Raw genomic sequence first — 17,021 nt, 5'->3', positions numbered from 1 at the left:
ATTTTGTTAAGAGTCACCTGAAACAAGCCTCAAGTGCAGTTTTTTCTCTGTGTGTTGAAGACCCATTGGTGGCTATCAGTTGTTTTCTGCCCTTAGGTCAGGTTGTTGTGTCTTTGACACATTCCCCATTCCCATTCTCATTTTTTTTACCATGTTTATCAGATACTGCTGTTAACTGACACTCTTATGGAATCCTCACTGCATCAGTACATGACATGACATGAAGAATTAAGTATGCTATAAATTGCTACTAAATGGAAATTCCTGCTATGTAATTCTATTGTTAGATTTAATGTAGAGTGTAGGAGGAGAGATCATGTGAATTTTATACCAGGAATATATTTGTGAAACATCAGTACTATAACACTTGTTTTATATAGATACATGTAGTAGATAGACAAACAAAAGTAACACTAGATACCAATCTTAATGTCCAGTGGCAAATATCTAATGAATGCTTAGGACAATCTTACTTTCATTGAAGATCACTAAGATTTTCAAAATTTAAAGCACTGCATTTTCTCTAGACGTTCTCTTAAGCATGCTGTTTTGTTGTATGAGTATCGGAAGGATGTTTTTATTGGAATTTAAGATTCAGCCCTTTCATTTGTGGGAATTCAGGGAAAGCTATTTTGATTGGAATTTTGGAATTATGGATTAAATTACCCAGTATATTATGCTATAAGTGAACTAACATATTCTTTTCATAGATATTCAAGATATGGCATTTATTTTCTCAGGAATTTAGGATGATATCCCCTCCTTTCTATGTTATCATACCCGTAGCCAGGGGGGGTTCGGACGAACCCCCCCTTTAAAACAAATAAGCACTGTTAAAGTCGATGTTCTGTTCGAATTGTGACTGTTAAAGTCGAGTTTGTGAGTCAAACGAACCCCCCTTTGGAAATTCCTGGCTACGGGCCTGGTTATACACGTAATGTGTTTGAACAAATATCCCTGACTTTGACCAGGTCATGAAATAAATATAAGCACAATCATATCATTCACTCAAGTCTAACAGGATATTTCTGAAGGCAATCTTGCTGAATTTTACATTATATTACCAGTTGAACATATAAAACAAATAAACTCTATATAATTATCATTATAAAACAACAAAAAGTGCTGTATAAAAACAAGATGCAATCATTGTATAACATGATAAAATGGCATGTGGCATTCAAATACATGTACATCTTTAAAAGCACAGCAATCAAACAATATTCCACAATTTAGATGTATGTATAATGGGTATATCACATGAAGCATACAATCGTTTGAGGCTGCCAGATGGAAGCACCTGCTTGTCTGGTGATTGTATTAATTGTCTAACAATGAATATAGACTACCTGATTCATTGTTACACATAAAACTGTATGTATCTGCCAAACAATATACAGATCACCAAAGGTTATGTAACTAGACTAATAATACAACTTTTGATGATGTAGCAAAAAAACTATGTTCTCCTCCTTTATTTATGTGGTGTTCAAAATACATTTCATGAAGGATGTACAGAGAGTTATTTAGCACAAAAACTAGCACAAAATAAAAAAAATAAAACTATTTTAAAATAAATATATTTTTGAGGTTGGCGAAAATAAATTTGAATATTTTGAAAAAGATAAATTATATTTAAGTACTTTTTAGAGTTATAGAAGAGAAAATATGATCATACATTAGTAAGATTTTTAATTATATGAAGAATATTATCTTATTTTATCTACTGGCTATAATTTTGTTTTACAAATACAGAACTGACATTTGTATTAATAATAATCATTTATTATATATTTATCGAGACATTTATTGGTAAGAGGAGATAACTCAATTAATTTCAATTTTAGATTGCAATGTGATATGTATCTTGATTTGCTATGTAGCAATAAAATAATTACAGATATAGTCAGAGACTCCTAGTTATCTTTTTAAAGTCTGAAATTATTTTAATAAGAGATATCTTCTTGTATTTTATTTCAAGATTTCAGCATTTAATTTGATTTCTAGTTACACAGTTGTTTCCCCTGTAATTTGTTCTCTTAGTAAACTTACTATTCTAATTGTTATTTCAATTGAAGTCAATACTAAAAGACTTTTGTCCCTTCCATTCTAAATAAAATAAATTCTTAACTAAGTCTGAAATCTGGGTTATCCAAGGCCAAATCATCATATATCTACTCCTATTTGTATTTATTTTTTTTTGTTATGGAAAGGGGGTTAAAATTCTAAGGGCATTATGGGTATTGTTGATTAGTTGATTGGTTTATTGTGAGTGTGATTTAACACCACTTTCAATACTACTGGCTGTTTCGTAGCAGTCAGTTTTACTGAGGGTATTTATTACTGGCGGAACGCTGGAGTCCCAAGAGAAAGCCCAGATATTAGGCAAGAAAACTGGAAATCCTATTGAAATAAGATAGACTAGAGGCTCTAAAGAGCCTGTGTCGCTCACCTTGGTCTATGTGCATATTAAATAAAGGACACAAATGGATTCATGACAAAATTGTATTTTGGTGATGGTGATGTGTTTGAAGTTCTTACTTTACTGAACGATTTTGCTTCTTACAATTATATCTATCATGAACTTTGCCCATTAGTAACAGAGAACTATATTTGGTAAAAATTTACATAAATTTACCAAATTAATGAAAATTGTTAAAAATTGACTATAAAGGGCAATAACTCCTTAAGGGGTCAATTGACCATTTAGGTCATGTTGACTTATTTGTAGATCTTACTTTGCTGAACATTATTGCTGTTTACAGTTTATCGCTATCTATAATAGTATTCAAGATAACCAAAAACGGCAAAATTTCTTTAAAAATTACCAATTGGAGGGCAGCAACCCAACAACCAGTTGTCCAATTCATCTGAAAAATTCAGGGCAGATAGATATTGACTTGATTAACAATTTAACTTCTTGTCAGATTTGCTCTAGATGCTTTGGTTTCATAGTTATAAGCAAAAAACTGCATTTTACCCCTATGTTCTATTTTTAGCCGTGGCGGCCATCTTGGTTGAATGGCCAGGTCATCGGACACATTTTTCAAACTAGATACCCCAAAGATGATTGTGGCCTAGTAGTTTCAGTGGAGATTTTGTAAAAGACTACTTAGATTTATGAAAAATGGTTAAAGATTGACTATAAAGGGCAATAACTCCTAAAGGGGTCAACTGACCATTTTGGTCATGTTGACTTATTTGTAGATCTTACTTTGCTGAACATTATTGCTGTTTACAATTTATCTCTATCTATAATAATATTCAAGATAATAACCAAAAACAGCAAAATTTCCTCAAAATTACCAATTCAGGTGCAGCAACCCAACAACCGATTGACCGATTCATCTGAAAATTTCAGGGCAGATAGTTCTTGACCTGATAAACATTTTTATCCCATGTCAGATTTCCTCAAAATGCTTTGGTTTTTGAGTTATAAGCCAAAAACTGCATTTTACCCCTATGTTCTATTTTTAGCGGTGGCGGCCATCTTGGTTGGTTGACCAGGTCACGCCACACATTTTTTAAACTAGATACCCCAAAGATGATTGTGGCCAAGTTTGGATTAATTTGGCCAAGTAGTTTCAGAGGAGAAGATTTTTGTAAAAGATTACTTTAATTAACGAAAAATGGTTAAAAATTGACTATAAAGGGCAATAACTCCTAAACGGGTCAACTGACCATTTTGGTCATGTTGACTTATTTGTAGATCTTACTTTGCTGAACATTATTGCTGTTTACAGGTTATCTCTATCTATAATAATATTTAAGATAATAACCAAAAACAGCAAAATTTCCTCAAAATTACCAATGCAAGGGCAGCAACCCAACAACCAATTGACCGATTCATCTGAAAATTTTAGTGCAGATAGATCTTGACCTGATAAACATTTTTATCCCATGTCAGATTTCCTCAAAATGCTTTGGTTTTTGAGTTATAAGCCAAAAACTGCATTTTACCCCTATGTTCTATTTTTAGCGGTGGCGGCCATCTTGGTTGGTTGACCAGGTCACGCCACACATTTTTTAAACTAGATACCCCAAAGATGATTGTGGCCAAGTTTGGATTAATTTGGCCAAGTAGTTTCAGAGGAGAAGATTTTTGTAAAAGATTACTTTAATTAAAAAAAAATGGTTAAAAATTGACTATAAAGGGCAATAACTCCTAAACGGGTCAACTGACCATTTTGGTCATGTTGACTTATTTGTAGATCTTACTTTGCTGAACATTATTGCTGTTTACAGGTTATCTCTATCTATAATAATATTTGAGATAATAACCAAAAACAGCAAAATTTCCTCAAAATTACCAATTCAAGGGCAGCAACCCAACAACCGATTGACCGATTCATCTGAAAATTTTAGGGCAGATAGATCTTGACCTGATAAACATTTTTATCCCTTGTCAGATTTCCTCAAAATGCTTTGGTTTTTGAGTTATAAGCCAAAAACTGCATTTTACCCCTTTGTTCTATATTTAGCCGTGGCGGCCATCTTGGTTGGTTGACCAGGTCACGCCACACATTTTTTAAACTAGATACCCCAAAGATGATTGTGGCCAAGTAGTTTCAGAGGAGAAGATTTTTGTAAAAGATTACTTTAATTAACGAAAAATTGTTAAAAATTGACTATAAAGGGCAATAACTCCTTAAGGGGTCAATTGACCATTTAGGTCATGTTGACTTATTTGTAGATCTTACTTTGCTGAACATTATTGCTGTTTACAGTTTATCGCTATCTATAATAGTATTCAAGATAACCAAAAACGGCAAAATTTCTTTAAAAATTACCAATTGGAGGGCAGCAACCCAACAACCAGTTGTCCAATTCATCTGAAAAATTCAGGGCAGATAGATATTGACTTGATTAACAATTTAACTTCTTGTCAGATTTGCTCTAGATGCTTTGGTTTCATAGTTATAAGCAAAAAACTGCATTTTACCCCTATGTTCTATTTTTAGCTGTGGCGGCCATCTTGGTTGAATGGCCAGGTCATCGGACACATTTTTCAAACTAGATACCCCAAAGATGATTGTGGCCTAGTAGTTTCAGTGGAGATTTTGTAAAAGACTACTTAGATTTATGAAAAATGGTTAAAGATTGACTATAAAGGGCAATAACTCCTAAAGGGGTCAACTGACCATTTTGGTCATGTTGACTTATTTGTAGATCTTACTTTGCTGAACATTATTGCTGTTTACAATTTATCTCTATCTATAATAATATTCAAGATAATAACCAAAAACAGCAAAATTTCCTCAAAATTACCAATTCAGGTGCAGCAACCCAACAACCGATTGACCGATTCATCTGAAAATTTCAGGGCAGATAGTTCTTGACCTGATAAACATTTTTATCCCATGTCAGATTTCCTCAAAATGCTTTAACTCGAATAATTCAAGCCCTTTCCGTGTCCGATTTTCTCCCACACGAGGGCTTGAACTCTTTATGATCATTGGCCGCGTCGTCTGCTCTCTGTGAGAGAGAGCCAATCGGCGGCGATCAGGATAATGAGTCTGCGCAACTGTCTTGTAATTGTCTTACCAAGCACGTGTGTTCAATTAACACAAATCCGATAATAATTAATTAACACCAATTAACATCAGTTAACATCATTTAACATCAATAAACATCTGGAACTCCTCCTTCCTTAGCTGCCAATTTAAATCGAAATTCCCATATTGCAAAGCGGTGTGAATTTTCCGGTTGACGGTTTTGAACGAGGAAGACGTTCAGGCGTTAATGTAGCCTTCGTAGATCAGCGGAATATAACGACTGAATTATTCGGGTTAAAAATGCTTTGGTTTTTGAGTTATAAGCCAAAAACTGCATTTTACCCCTTTGTTCTATTTTTAGCGATGGCGGCCATCTTGGTTGGTTGACCAGGTCACGCCACACATTTTTTAAACTAGATACCCCAAAGATGATTGTGGCCAAGTTTGGATTAATTTGGCCAAGTAGTTTCAGAGGAGAAGATTTTTGTAAAAGATTACTTTAATTAACAAAAAATGGTTAAAAATTGACTATAAAGGGCAATAACTCCTAAACAGGTCAACTGACCATTTTGGTCATGTTGACTTATTTGTAGATCTTACTTTGCTGAACATTATTGCTGTTTACAGGTTATCTCTATCTATAATAATATTTAAGATAATAACCAAAAACAGCAAAATTTCCTCAAAATTACCAATTCAAGGGCAGCAACCCAACAACCAATTGACCGATTCATCTGAAAATTTTAGGGCAGATAGATCTTGACCTGATAAACATTTTTATCCCATGTCAGATTCCTCAAAATGCTTTGGTTTTTGAGTTATAAGCCAAAAACTGCATTTTACCCCTATGTTCTATTTTTAGCGGTGGCGGCCATCTTGGTTGGTTGACCAGGTCACGCCACACATTTTTTAAACTAGATACCCCAAAGATGATTGTGGCCAAGTTTGGATTAATTTGGCCAAGTAGTTTCAGAGGAGAAGATTTTTGTAAAAGATTACTTTAATTAACGAAAAATGGTTAAAAATTGACTATAAAGGGCAATAACTCCTAAACGGGTCAACTGACCATTTTGATCATGTTGACTTATTTGTAGATCTTACTTTGCTGAACATTATTGCTGTTTACAGGTTATCTCTATCTATAATAATATTTAAGATAATAACCAAAAACAGCAAAATTTCCTCAAAATTACCAATTCAAGGGCAGCAACCCAACAACCGATTGACCGATTCATCTGAAAATTTTAGGGCAGATAGATCTTGACCTGATAAACATTTTTATCCCTTGTCAGATTTCCTCAAAATGCTTTGGTTTTTGAGTTATAAGCCAAAAACTGCATTTTACCCCTTTGTTCTATATTTAGCCGTGGCGGCCATCTTGGTTGGTTGACCAGGTCACGCCACACATTTTTTAAACTAGATACCCCAAAGATGATTGTGGCCAAGTAGTTTCAGAGGAGAAGATTTTTGTAAAAGATTACTTTAATTAACGAAAAATGGTTAAAAATTGACTATAAAGGGCAATAACTCCTAAACGGGTCAACTGACCATTTTGGTCATGTTGACTTATTTGTAGATCTTACTTTGCTGAACATTATTGCTGTTTACAGTTTATCTCTAACTATAATAATATTCAAGATAATAACCAAAAACAGCAAAATTTCTTCAAAATTACCAATTCAGGGGCAGCAACCCAACAACCAATTGACCGATTCATCTGAAAATTTCAGGGCAGATAGATCTTGACCTGATAAACATTTTTACCGCATGTCAGATTTGCTCTAAATGCTTTCGTTTTTGAGTTATAAGCCAAAAACTGCATTTTGCATTTTACCCCTATGTTCTATTTTTAGCCGTGGCGGCCATCTTGGTTGGTTGACCGGGTCACGCCACACATTTTTTAAACTAGATACCCCAATGATGATTGTGGCCAAGTTTGGTTTGATTTGGCCCAGTAGTTTCAGAGGAGAAGATTTTTGTAAAAGTTAACGATGACGGACGACGACGACGACGACGACGGACGACGGACGCCAAGTGATGAGAAAAGCTCACTTGGCCCTTCGGGCCAGGTGAGCTAAAAATGAGCACGTCTATCGGGGTTTGAACTTACAACCTCAGAGTATCATTGAGGGGAATGATCTGGTCATCCATGCTATATAAATGCAAGGTTGTGAACCTTTATCAGATATCTCTTACTATATATATATATATATATATAAAGTTATACTTACAAAGTATCTATTTTATGTAATCCTATAAATGATCCTCTGTTCAATTGTGATAAACTGTTAAATCTTAGATCTCTGCAAAGAAACAGAAGCAGTTATACACACATGCCAAGCAAACCAACAACACAATAAAGTCAATACAATCAGTCATACATACATTACATAGGTTAGCTTTACCAGTGAAAGTTAAGGTCATGGTCATACTTATCATTCATGTTATACATAGGCTATCTTTACAAGTGAAAGCCAAGGTCATGGTCATACTTATCATTCATACATTACATAGGCTAGCTTAATCAAGGAAATCTAAGGTCATGGTCATACTTATTATTCATACATTACATAGGCTAGCTTAACCAGTAAAAGCTTACATAAAGGTTATATTTATCATTCATGTTATACATAGGCTATTTTTACAAGTGAAAGCCAAGGTCATGGTCATACTTATCATTCATACATTACATAGGCTAGCTTTACCAGTGAAAGTTAAGGTCATGTTCATACTTATCATTCATGTTATACATAGGCTATCTTTACAAGTGAAAGCCAAGGTCATGGTCATACTTATCATTCATACTTTACATAGGCTAGCTTAATCAAGGAAATCTAAGGTCATGGTAATACTTATCATTCATACATTACATAGGCTAGCTTAATCAAGGAAATCTAAGGTCATGGTAATACTTATAATACATACATTACATAGGCTAGCTTAATCAAGGAAATCTAAGGTCATGGTCATACTTATCATTCATACATTAATAGGCTAGCTTAATCAAGGAAATCTAAGGTCATGGTAATACTTATAATACATACATTACATAGGCTAGCTTAATCAAGGAAATCTAAGGTCATGGTCATACTTATCATTCATACATTACATAGGCTAGCTTAATCAAGGAAATCTAAGGTCATGGTCATACTTATCATTCATACATAACATAGGCTAGCTTAATCAAGGAAATCTAAGGTCATGGTCATACTTATCATTCATACATAACATAGGCTAGCTTAATCAAGGAAATCTAAGGTCATGGTCATACTTATCATTTATGCATTACATAGGCTAGCTTAATCAAGGAAATCTAAGGTCATGGTCATACTAATCATTCATACATTATAGGCTAGCTTAACCAGTAAAAGCTTACATACAGTTTATATTTATCATTCATGTAACACATAGGCTAGCTTAATCAATCAAACCACTTTCCTTAATATTTGAATGTGATTTTGTCAAATTCTGCATGCAATACATCAGAATATTTTGTGTTTAATTAGATTTAAATACTCTTAAATTTGTGGTTCACGGTACACTATAAAATCAGCAAAAATAAGTACCTCACATATAAAATGAATCCAAAATTGGTCAACAAAAGTGTCAATATTCAAAAACCTAATATGAAATATTGAAAATGTCAACATGCATGATGCAATACGTTTGGTAACCATAGTAAAATACAAACATCCTGTTATTGAAAAAGTCACTGATATTACAGCCCAAATAAACTGATTCTTAAATCACAAACATAGAAAATTCAAAAAAAGTAGTGAAATTACATACTTCAGTTTTTGTAAATTTATTTTAAACAAGATATCAGAACTGACAAACTAATGCTTACAGATAAAATTCATCAGTATTAACATTATTTATATCTCATTCCAGAACTTGATAAGTGTCATGATTAGCTATTTCAAATGTTCATACTCAACTAAGCTTATACCCTCATCTTAATGTTGACTTCCATTGGTATTTTCAACATGGAATAAAAGGTACACTTATTTGGCATCTTAAAAGTAATCTAAGCCGACCTTGCGAGACCCTCATGGGTAGTCAAGGTGTTTAAACACCCCCTAGTATCTTAAAAACTCAGGGAACATCTTTAATCAATTGCTTTAGATGCTTTAAATAGAAACATAATTTGTTTTTAGAATATTTGAAACCAAACTTAAAACTAGAAAAACTATTGTGGTAAGAAACAAATTTGTAACACATGTCTATTAAACAGTGTGTAAATATTTCATAACAAACTGTGAAGGTACATGTATAATGAGATTGATGAGAATAAAAATACAGGTGCAATGTTGAAAAACAAGCATTATGAAATCTTGCTGAGTTTTTTAAAGTTTTATAGCAGTGCAAATGAATTTTATATTTTGCAACAATGTGCCTTATAAATAGATACTTGAAAAACAACATGTACACTACCAGGCCCGTAGCCAGGAATTTCCAAAGGGGGGTTCGTTTGACTCACAAACTCGACTTTAACAGTCACAATTCGAACAGAACATCGACTTTAACAGTGCTTATTAGTTTTCAAGGAGGGGTTCTTCCGAACCCCCCGTGGCTACGGGTATGACTACAGTCTAATGCTGTTCATTGTATATTGCCTTCTTGATATATTTTTGGTATTTTTGTTATTGGGTGGTTGATCTTTCAATCTATAGCCTACATCTGAGTTTATTATGATAAAATGTTCAGTCCTTTATGATTCCTTAAACAAGGGTTGTGAAGTCTCTCAGCAAAGGAAAGTGAAGATGATATAAATGCTTCTTGAAGTATTGCCATTCCCTCAAACCACAGAGGTTATACTTGTCAAGTTTACAAATAGTCTTAATGTTTTCCCTTCATAAAGAAAATGCAGAATAAAATAATTTCTATTAAACTAGTAGTTTTAAGGGTTATTTTATGTATAAAACTATCATCCCAGATGCAAAATGTATACATTTTCTACATGCAAATTTTTGCTGATTTAAATTTATATTAAAAATTTCTTTTCTTCACCGACTACTGGACTATTAAAAGTAACAGAATACTATTTCAATGAAAAAACGTAAGTGAACAATATATCTTGAACAGTATAATTACTGACTTGTAACCATGAAGAATCTTGTTACAATCGCTAGTAATTTAATTGTCACTTTTCGTAACATCAAAAGACGGGGACATGGTTGCCTATTATGATGTCATCAAAGTAAAGCAATCATCCCCTACTCTCATTCTATCATTACATATAAACCCATTATATCAAAATTATATACCTTTACTGCTTTTCAAGTATAAAGTTTACCTATATGTAAGAAAAGTGATTTTTGATCTGTTTTAAGGTTTCTACTTCAGTTCAATGCTGCAGGATACAAAAGTGTTGTCGCTAATATTGTTTGTTTTCTTAACTAATGTTGTTTACTTACATAAAATTACGGTATTGAACAACCAAATGATAGTTTGATGGGATAATTCTGCATGTGTATGTACAAAATAACTCATTGGAGGAAGAAGGGCATTCACTTTGGAGGGTTCTAGGTTAACTATTGCCATTTTATCATTGAGTGACAAAAGCTATCGCATGTCTGTGAATAATCTTATCCACATAAAAAGACAATATTGACCAACCAAATGATATATTGGTGGTGCTTTTTTGCATCCATCTGCAATTCTGCATGTGCATGTACAAATTAACCCAATAAAGGAAAAAGGGCATTCACTGAGAAGGTCCTTGGTAAAATATATTGCCATTTCATCATTGAGCGACAAACACATTACCTGATGGTGAATAAAGTGCATGTTATATTATTATTACTATTTCTGAGAATATCCAGAGCAAGATGAGAAAACTCCCATAATGCACACTGCACAGGCCAGATTTCATCTGAAGTTAACTGTATCCCTAATGTCTATAACCCAATGATAGTAAAAACAAACAGAAGTTTGGATGAGTTGAGACACAGACATATCAATTGGTCAATCAATTTCTAATGAGGACTATAAAAACTTAAGGAGTGTAACTTTCAGTTATTCTTGCTTATAGCTCTGTCGAGCACTTTTTATTCATAAAGGGGCACACCCCTGCTAATAAAGTCTTATATAGTGTGAACATGCAAGTGTGTAATATATACATATATATAAGAGTCTAAATTGAAAACTACTTCAACACCTATGATTGCTTTGGATAAAAACCGCAATTTTTACATGTGTGCATGTAAAACAAATTTCGTTGTAGAAGGGTCTAAATACAGCACAAACAACATTTTCCAAAAAAACAAAAAAGTGAAAAAGTATATTTAAACAAAACGCAAGATTAACAGGTAAAAAAACTGATGTTCTGTAACCCTGCTGACTGCCATTGGTGATTGCCAAATAAAATTGATTACAAGATGTAACAAAATGGATCTTAAAATAAATCTAATACTAAACAGAAAACAATTAACTTGTGGCCACGATGTTATGCCACAAACATACGGTGTCAATATTTTTTTTATACACCAGATCCGGATTTCAACAATAAATGTTTCTTCAGTGATGTTAGGGATCGAAACGGTATTTGGAAGGCCATTTAAAATGTACCCTCATTTTTAGATAGACTCTTTTATATATATATATATATATATCAATTAAAATATGTAAATGCCATAGGCAATAGGAAATGACAACAAGAATTTCACTGAACTGTGAATAAAAAATGAAAGTACATCTTTAAAGGCAAATTCATAGATTTATGAGAGAAAAATTTAAAACAAATATGATTGCCATACTCTTGTCAAGATCATAAACCAGTAAATTAATTGCCATATCTTTATCATGATAAAATAATTCTATGCCTTTTACAGCACATTTTTATATGGTGACACACAGGTCAAGTAAGCCATGTTTATTTGTCTTTTTTTAACAATCTTCATCTGATAGACATCGACCTAAGCAATAAGTCTATGCCTTTTGTAGCATATTTTTATATGGTGACACACAAGTCAAGTAAGAATTGCCATGTTTATTTGTCTTTTTATCTATAACAATCTTCATCTGATAGACATCGACCTAAGCAATAAGTCTATGAATGCAGGGTGTCATCTTATATCACTACTCAACTTTATAAAAAAGTGCACTTTGTTCCTTAGGAGAAAGGAGGATCATCTTTAAATATTTACAAACAATGTTTACATTATGTCATGAATCAGAAACTATGAATAACATCATTATTTATCATTGAAATCCACTTTTAATATTAAACATCATGAATGTATATATTCAGTTCTAAGCATCATAAATTATTGAAATCTAATCTTAATAATATGTCAACTTTTTTTCTCCTGTCAGGTTGTAAAACTGTATCGGCATGTCATGCTTAAGGTGTATTCATGCTGCATTTGATATTTAAAGTGATTCAAAGCAGCTTAAAAATTGTATGAGCCCTCGCTGTGTGCTGTTATATCTGACCTTAAGTTTAATTATACACCTGTATAGCCATCACCTAAATCCTCTTAGTTTTTTTGTATGCCATTTTAATAGGAAAATGACATTGCTATATACATCACCCCTAAATCTGCCAGAAAAAGATAGTCTAGCTGGATTAAAATGTCTCTAACCTTTTTTATCCTAATGTAAAATTGTTGCCGCTTTGTAATTAAAAGTGTAAGACTAATCTGTGAAAGTCTGAGCCAAATATGTGTGTGAATCGTTTGTTTTTCCTGATATTTCATACAAACAATTCACCTGATATGCAAAATATGTTCAGTGAACTCTAGTTATTTCCCCTGAATAATTGACATCTTTACAAGATTATCTCCCCTGTTATAAACTGAATCACAGTTTCTTTGAGCCCTTTCATGAGTTAATATAATCAGTCATACTAACTGAAGTTATGTATAAGTTTTACAAGTCATGCACATCATAATTTTGTTCATTTATTTATAAAAACTCCTATCTTTTTAAGTATACATTTTTTGTAGTTTTGATAAAATGTAGCTTTGATATTTAAATAATTAGATAAGTTTTTTAGAGCACACTTTGTAACTCCTTGACACATGAACTTTTAATATAAATAAATTGACTTTGAGTTATATAATGATTTCAAGTCATATAGAAATTAAGTTAAAATTTAAACTACCAAAAAGTATCAACCAGCAACCAAAGGGGCCGGGCACGAATGTAAACAAATTATACATAAGTCACCATTATGAATACAGTCTTCCATAATAAGCAAAACCCACACTGTATATAGCAGAAAGCTATAAAATACATGACAAAATGTGAACCAATTCAAAAGAGAATATTAAAACCAACAACACATATATGCTAATAACAACAAATGAAAAACAAATATATACAATTATGACAGACAGCAACCTGACTAAGTTACAGGGTAATATTGGACTTGGGACAGACACATCACGTACATGTATGAAGAAGATGGCAGAGTAAAACATGTTTGTAAGGTTTCAACCCTCCCCTAACATGGGATATTTGTGTAGTAGTACTGAATATACCCTAGATGTTCATTTGGGATATAATATAAAAGAACTGTCTAGTTACAAAATAATTGTCCATCAAAAGATTTAATAAATGGACAAAAGATTTAATAATTTCGCTTTGTATATATGGTAGATGTTTGTAATACTCTATAGTGATTTCTTTTGTCTGTATTGAATCAGTTGTGTGCATGTAAGGAGTTTTATTGCATTAATAAAGAAAAAACATAAAATGTATAATACTGGAATATTTTTTACTAATGATAAATTGCTTGCATGGCAACATTTTAAATTTAATTGCCTATACACCTGACAAAGATCATATATCCTGCTATTCTCGTCCATATGAAATAGCTAGTTTAATTTGACCTGACTTTTATTTTTATTTCATTCATTCTGACCCCATAAAATGATTATTTGCCTGTTTATTGTTTGAAATGCAGACAATACATGCAATAAGCTGCATCCAACTGTTATCTTTTTTTCAGCATAAAACCATAGAAATGAAATAGAACTCTTAACAATTTCTAAAAAAATCATCATTCTTATTTATCAACAATCAAAATAAACTTGAGATGTCATGAGTACATATGTTCTAAAATCCCTAATAAAATTACGACACAAATTCACAAATAATAGCACAAAATCCCAGTGTGGTTACTAAATTCCCACAATGCTAAAAAAATCTATTTTACCATGTTTCCAAATTGCTTAAATGAGGTAAGCGCCAGAAATACTTGGTAGTTGGCATCAGATTTATCAGTCATGCACATTACAATCGTGTTGATATATTTATAAAAACAAATATCTTTTTGATGATACAATAACAAGCATTTGCTCAGCTTTAATGTACATGATGATTTTGTACATTTTTTGTCTGAAGCATTGTTTTAACACAATAACTTTCATACACATGTATTAAAAGGTTTGGGAGATTTTTGTTTCTTGCAATGAAAATATGTGTGTATTTCTATTCAATTAAGAATTTCTAAATATTTTTTTCAATGTTTACTAATTGGTTATAAGTGTTGCTTTAAACTCTCACCCCTTAAAATGATGTACATGTAGACCAAACTTTTCTAAAAGTTTAACCTGTGGTTTAAGAGGAAACATATTTGGACTATGTTTATGACAGTCACAGATGTGAAGCTCATTATATAACCCTTTGGACCAGGTGAGCTGAAAATGGAATATTTTTCAATTCCACACATTTCACTATATATTTATTATTATATTGTAATGTTATTGTGGGAGTGTTTCAAGAAGAATGTTAAGTTTCCTGTAACCTCACTAACAAAGTATTTACATCTATTCAAAATCTTCAGGTGCAAAATAACTAATATTTAAATAGCTGTGAATGTTTGATTGTATAATAGCATGTCTGTATCTATTCATGATCATTGAACTCATTAATAAACATTTTATGTACAAACCTCAATCAATACACACTTTCATATTTTTGTCCAATTTCAAACAAAGAAAGTTCATGTACTAAAGAATGTTAACACCTAACTTGACTGCATACACTTTGATTTTTAATAATTTCTTTGTGCTTAAAAGGGATCATAACCTTTGTTGTAAAAATAGGTGTAATAAACTAGCTATAGGTACTTGACCAATTAATCATCTTGACCTGCAGGTACTTTTGTTTAATTGACCTTATAAAAACTTCAAAATCAATATTCTAACAAAAAGTTGAATGAAAAAAGTTTAAAAAAGATTTTGAAACAAAATTCACATAGTCACTTCATGATCAGTTTACTCTGACCTTAAACATAGTTATATCAAGTAAAGATGAAAGGGCCTAAGGTGATAAGGAGGTGTCTAATAATAAAACCCCTACTGTTTGTAAAACACCTTGATAAACGATGTCCAGTCATACAAGAGATTAAACTGGTCAAATAACACAAGTGTCTTTTATTAAAAATTATTATAAATTCATGGCACATTGAAAAATGGCTGAGCTTCTGTCTTTCTCTTGATTTGAAAGATGAACCACAATGATTAAATTTTCCAGTCTAGGACAAAATTTCTTTTCATCAAACTTTGTATATCTACAATGTAATCTAGGAAATGGTATTTAACTTTAACATTCAAATTAAATTAAGATAATGTTCCCATACTTTAAATTTCCAACCCATCATCGCAAGTAATTGGCAAGGGGAAAAGTAAACAATTTAAGATTAATAAAAGATTAAGTATCTAAAATCAACAGCTATAACAGTTTATTATCTTTATAATGTCAGAGATACATCTGCTAAAGTCAGGTCTCTTTCATAGCAAATGTTCTAACAACTAGTATCAAATACTAAATTGATTTTTTTTTCTTATCTAATGACGGGGTAATGTATATCTGCACATATATTCTACATTGTTTCAACTTTGTAACTAAATTACTAATATGAAACTTAATTTTCAAACTTAATGGAACAGGTATATTTGCTTTACACGGTGGAAAGTCATTTAATAATTCGGTATATTCATTTATGAATAGTTTAAAAGTAAACAAAATAGTTGTAAAAGTTTAAATACTCACAACACCGTTGTATCCTTAGGAATTTGTGATGGAACTGCATCCAGCTGGGCAAACATGCATCTAACGGTAGATCTAAAACAAACACATTTGTGAGGACAGTCACTTTGTTGTAAATCAACACACATAAAACAAGTTAAGAAAATTATCACATTTGTTAGGTACGTCGACATAGTAGCTAGTATTAATTTCCTGTGTTTGTACCAAAATACAGGTGAGGTAATGTTGACATTAACTTGGTGCACGTTGTGTTACCTCTCACAAACACAGTGCGCTACATCCACAGTAAAATAGTTCGTAACGTTTTGGTTGAGTAGTTCAAAGAAAAAGGAAATGTATTAATAACTACAGTAAGATCTCTGTTCACATAGTATCACTGAGTAAATAGACGCTTCTTGAAACACACCTGGCGATTTTTATCAAATTTGTGTAGGGATTTCATTATATTTCCAAAGTAAATATTTGCGGTAATTATGAATTACCTCACCGTGTAATATTATTTATTGTTTATTGATCTTTATTGTC

General features: G+C 32.1%; 1 protein-coding gene across 2 annotated transcripts in view; it reads right to left on the bottom strand.

The window, feature by feature from the left end:
• Nucleotides 1-16,807, bottom strand: part of LOC134715826 (peroxidasin-like) — a 60,773-nt gene extending 43,966 nt beyond the window's left edge. The window contains exons 1-2 of one of the 2 annotated variants that reach the window (XM_063578316.1): nt 16,500-16,807; nt 7,727-7,798 (exon numbers count right to left, since the gene is read on the bottom strand). In XM_063578316.1, the coding sequence (XP_063434386.1) occupies nt 7,727-7,798; nt 16,500-16,669 (242 nt within the window). In that variant the 5' untranslated portion in view covers nt 16,670-16,807. The remainder of the gene's footprint in view (nt 1-7,726; nt 7,799-16,499) is intronic. The other variant, XM_063578325.1, reaches the window with a different exon arrangement.
• Nucleotides 16,808-17,021: the final 214 nt, after the last annotated feature.

This window comes from Mytilus trossulus, chromosome 1, assembly GCF_036588685.1.
Source record: "Mytilus trossulus isolate FHL-02 chromosome 1, PNRI_Mtr1.1.1.hap1, whole genome shotgun sequence".
Taxonomy (NCBI): Eukaryota; Metazoa; Mollusca; class Bivalvia; order Mytilida; family Mytilidae; genus Mytilus; species Mytilus trossulus.
This window is presented reverse-complemented; position numbering and strand designations above follow the sequence as displayed.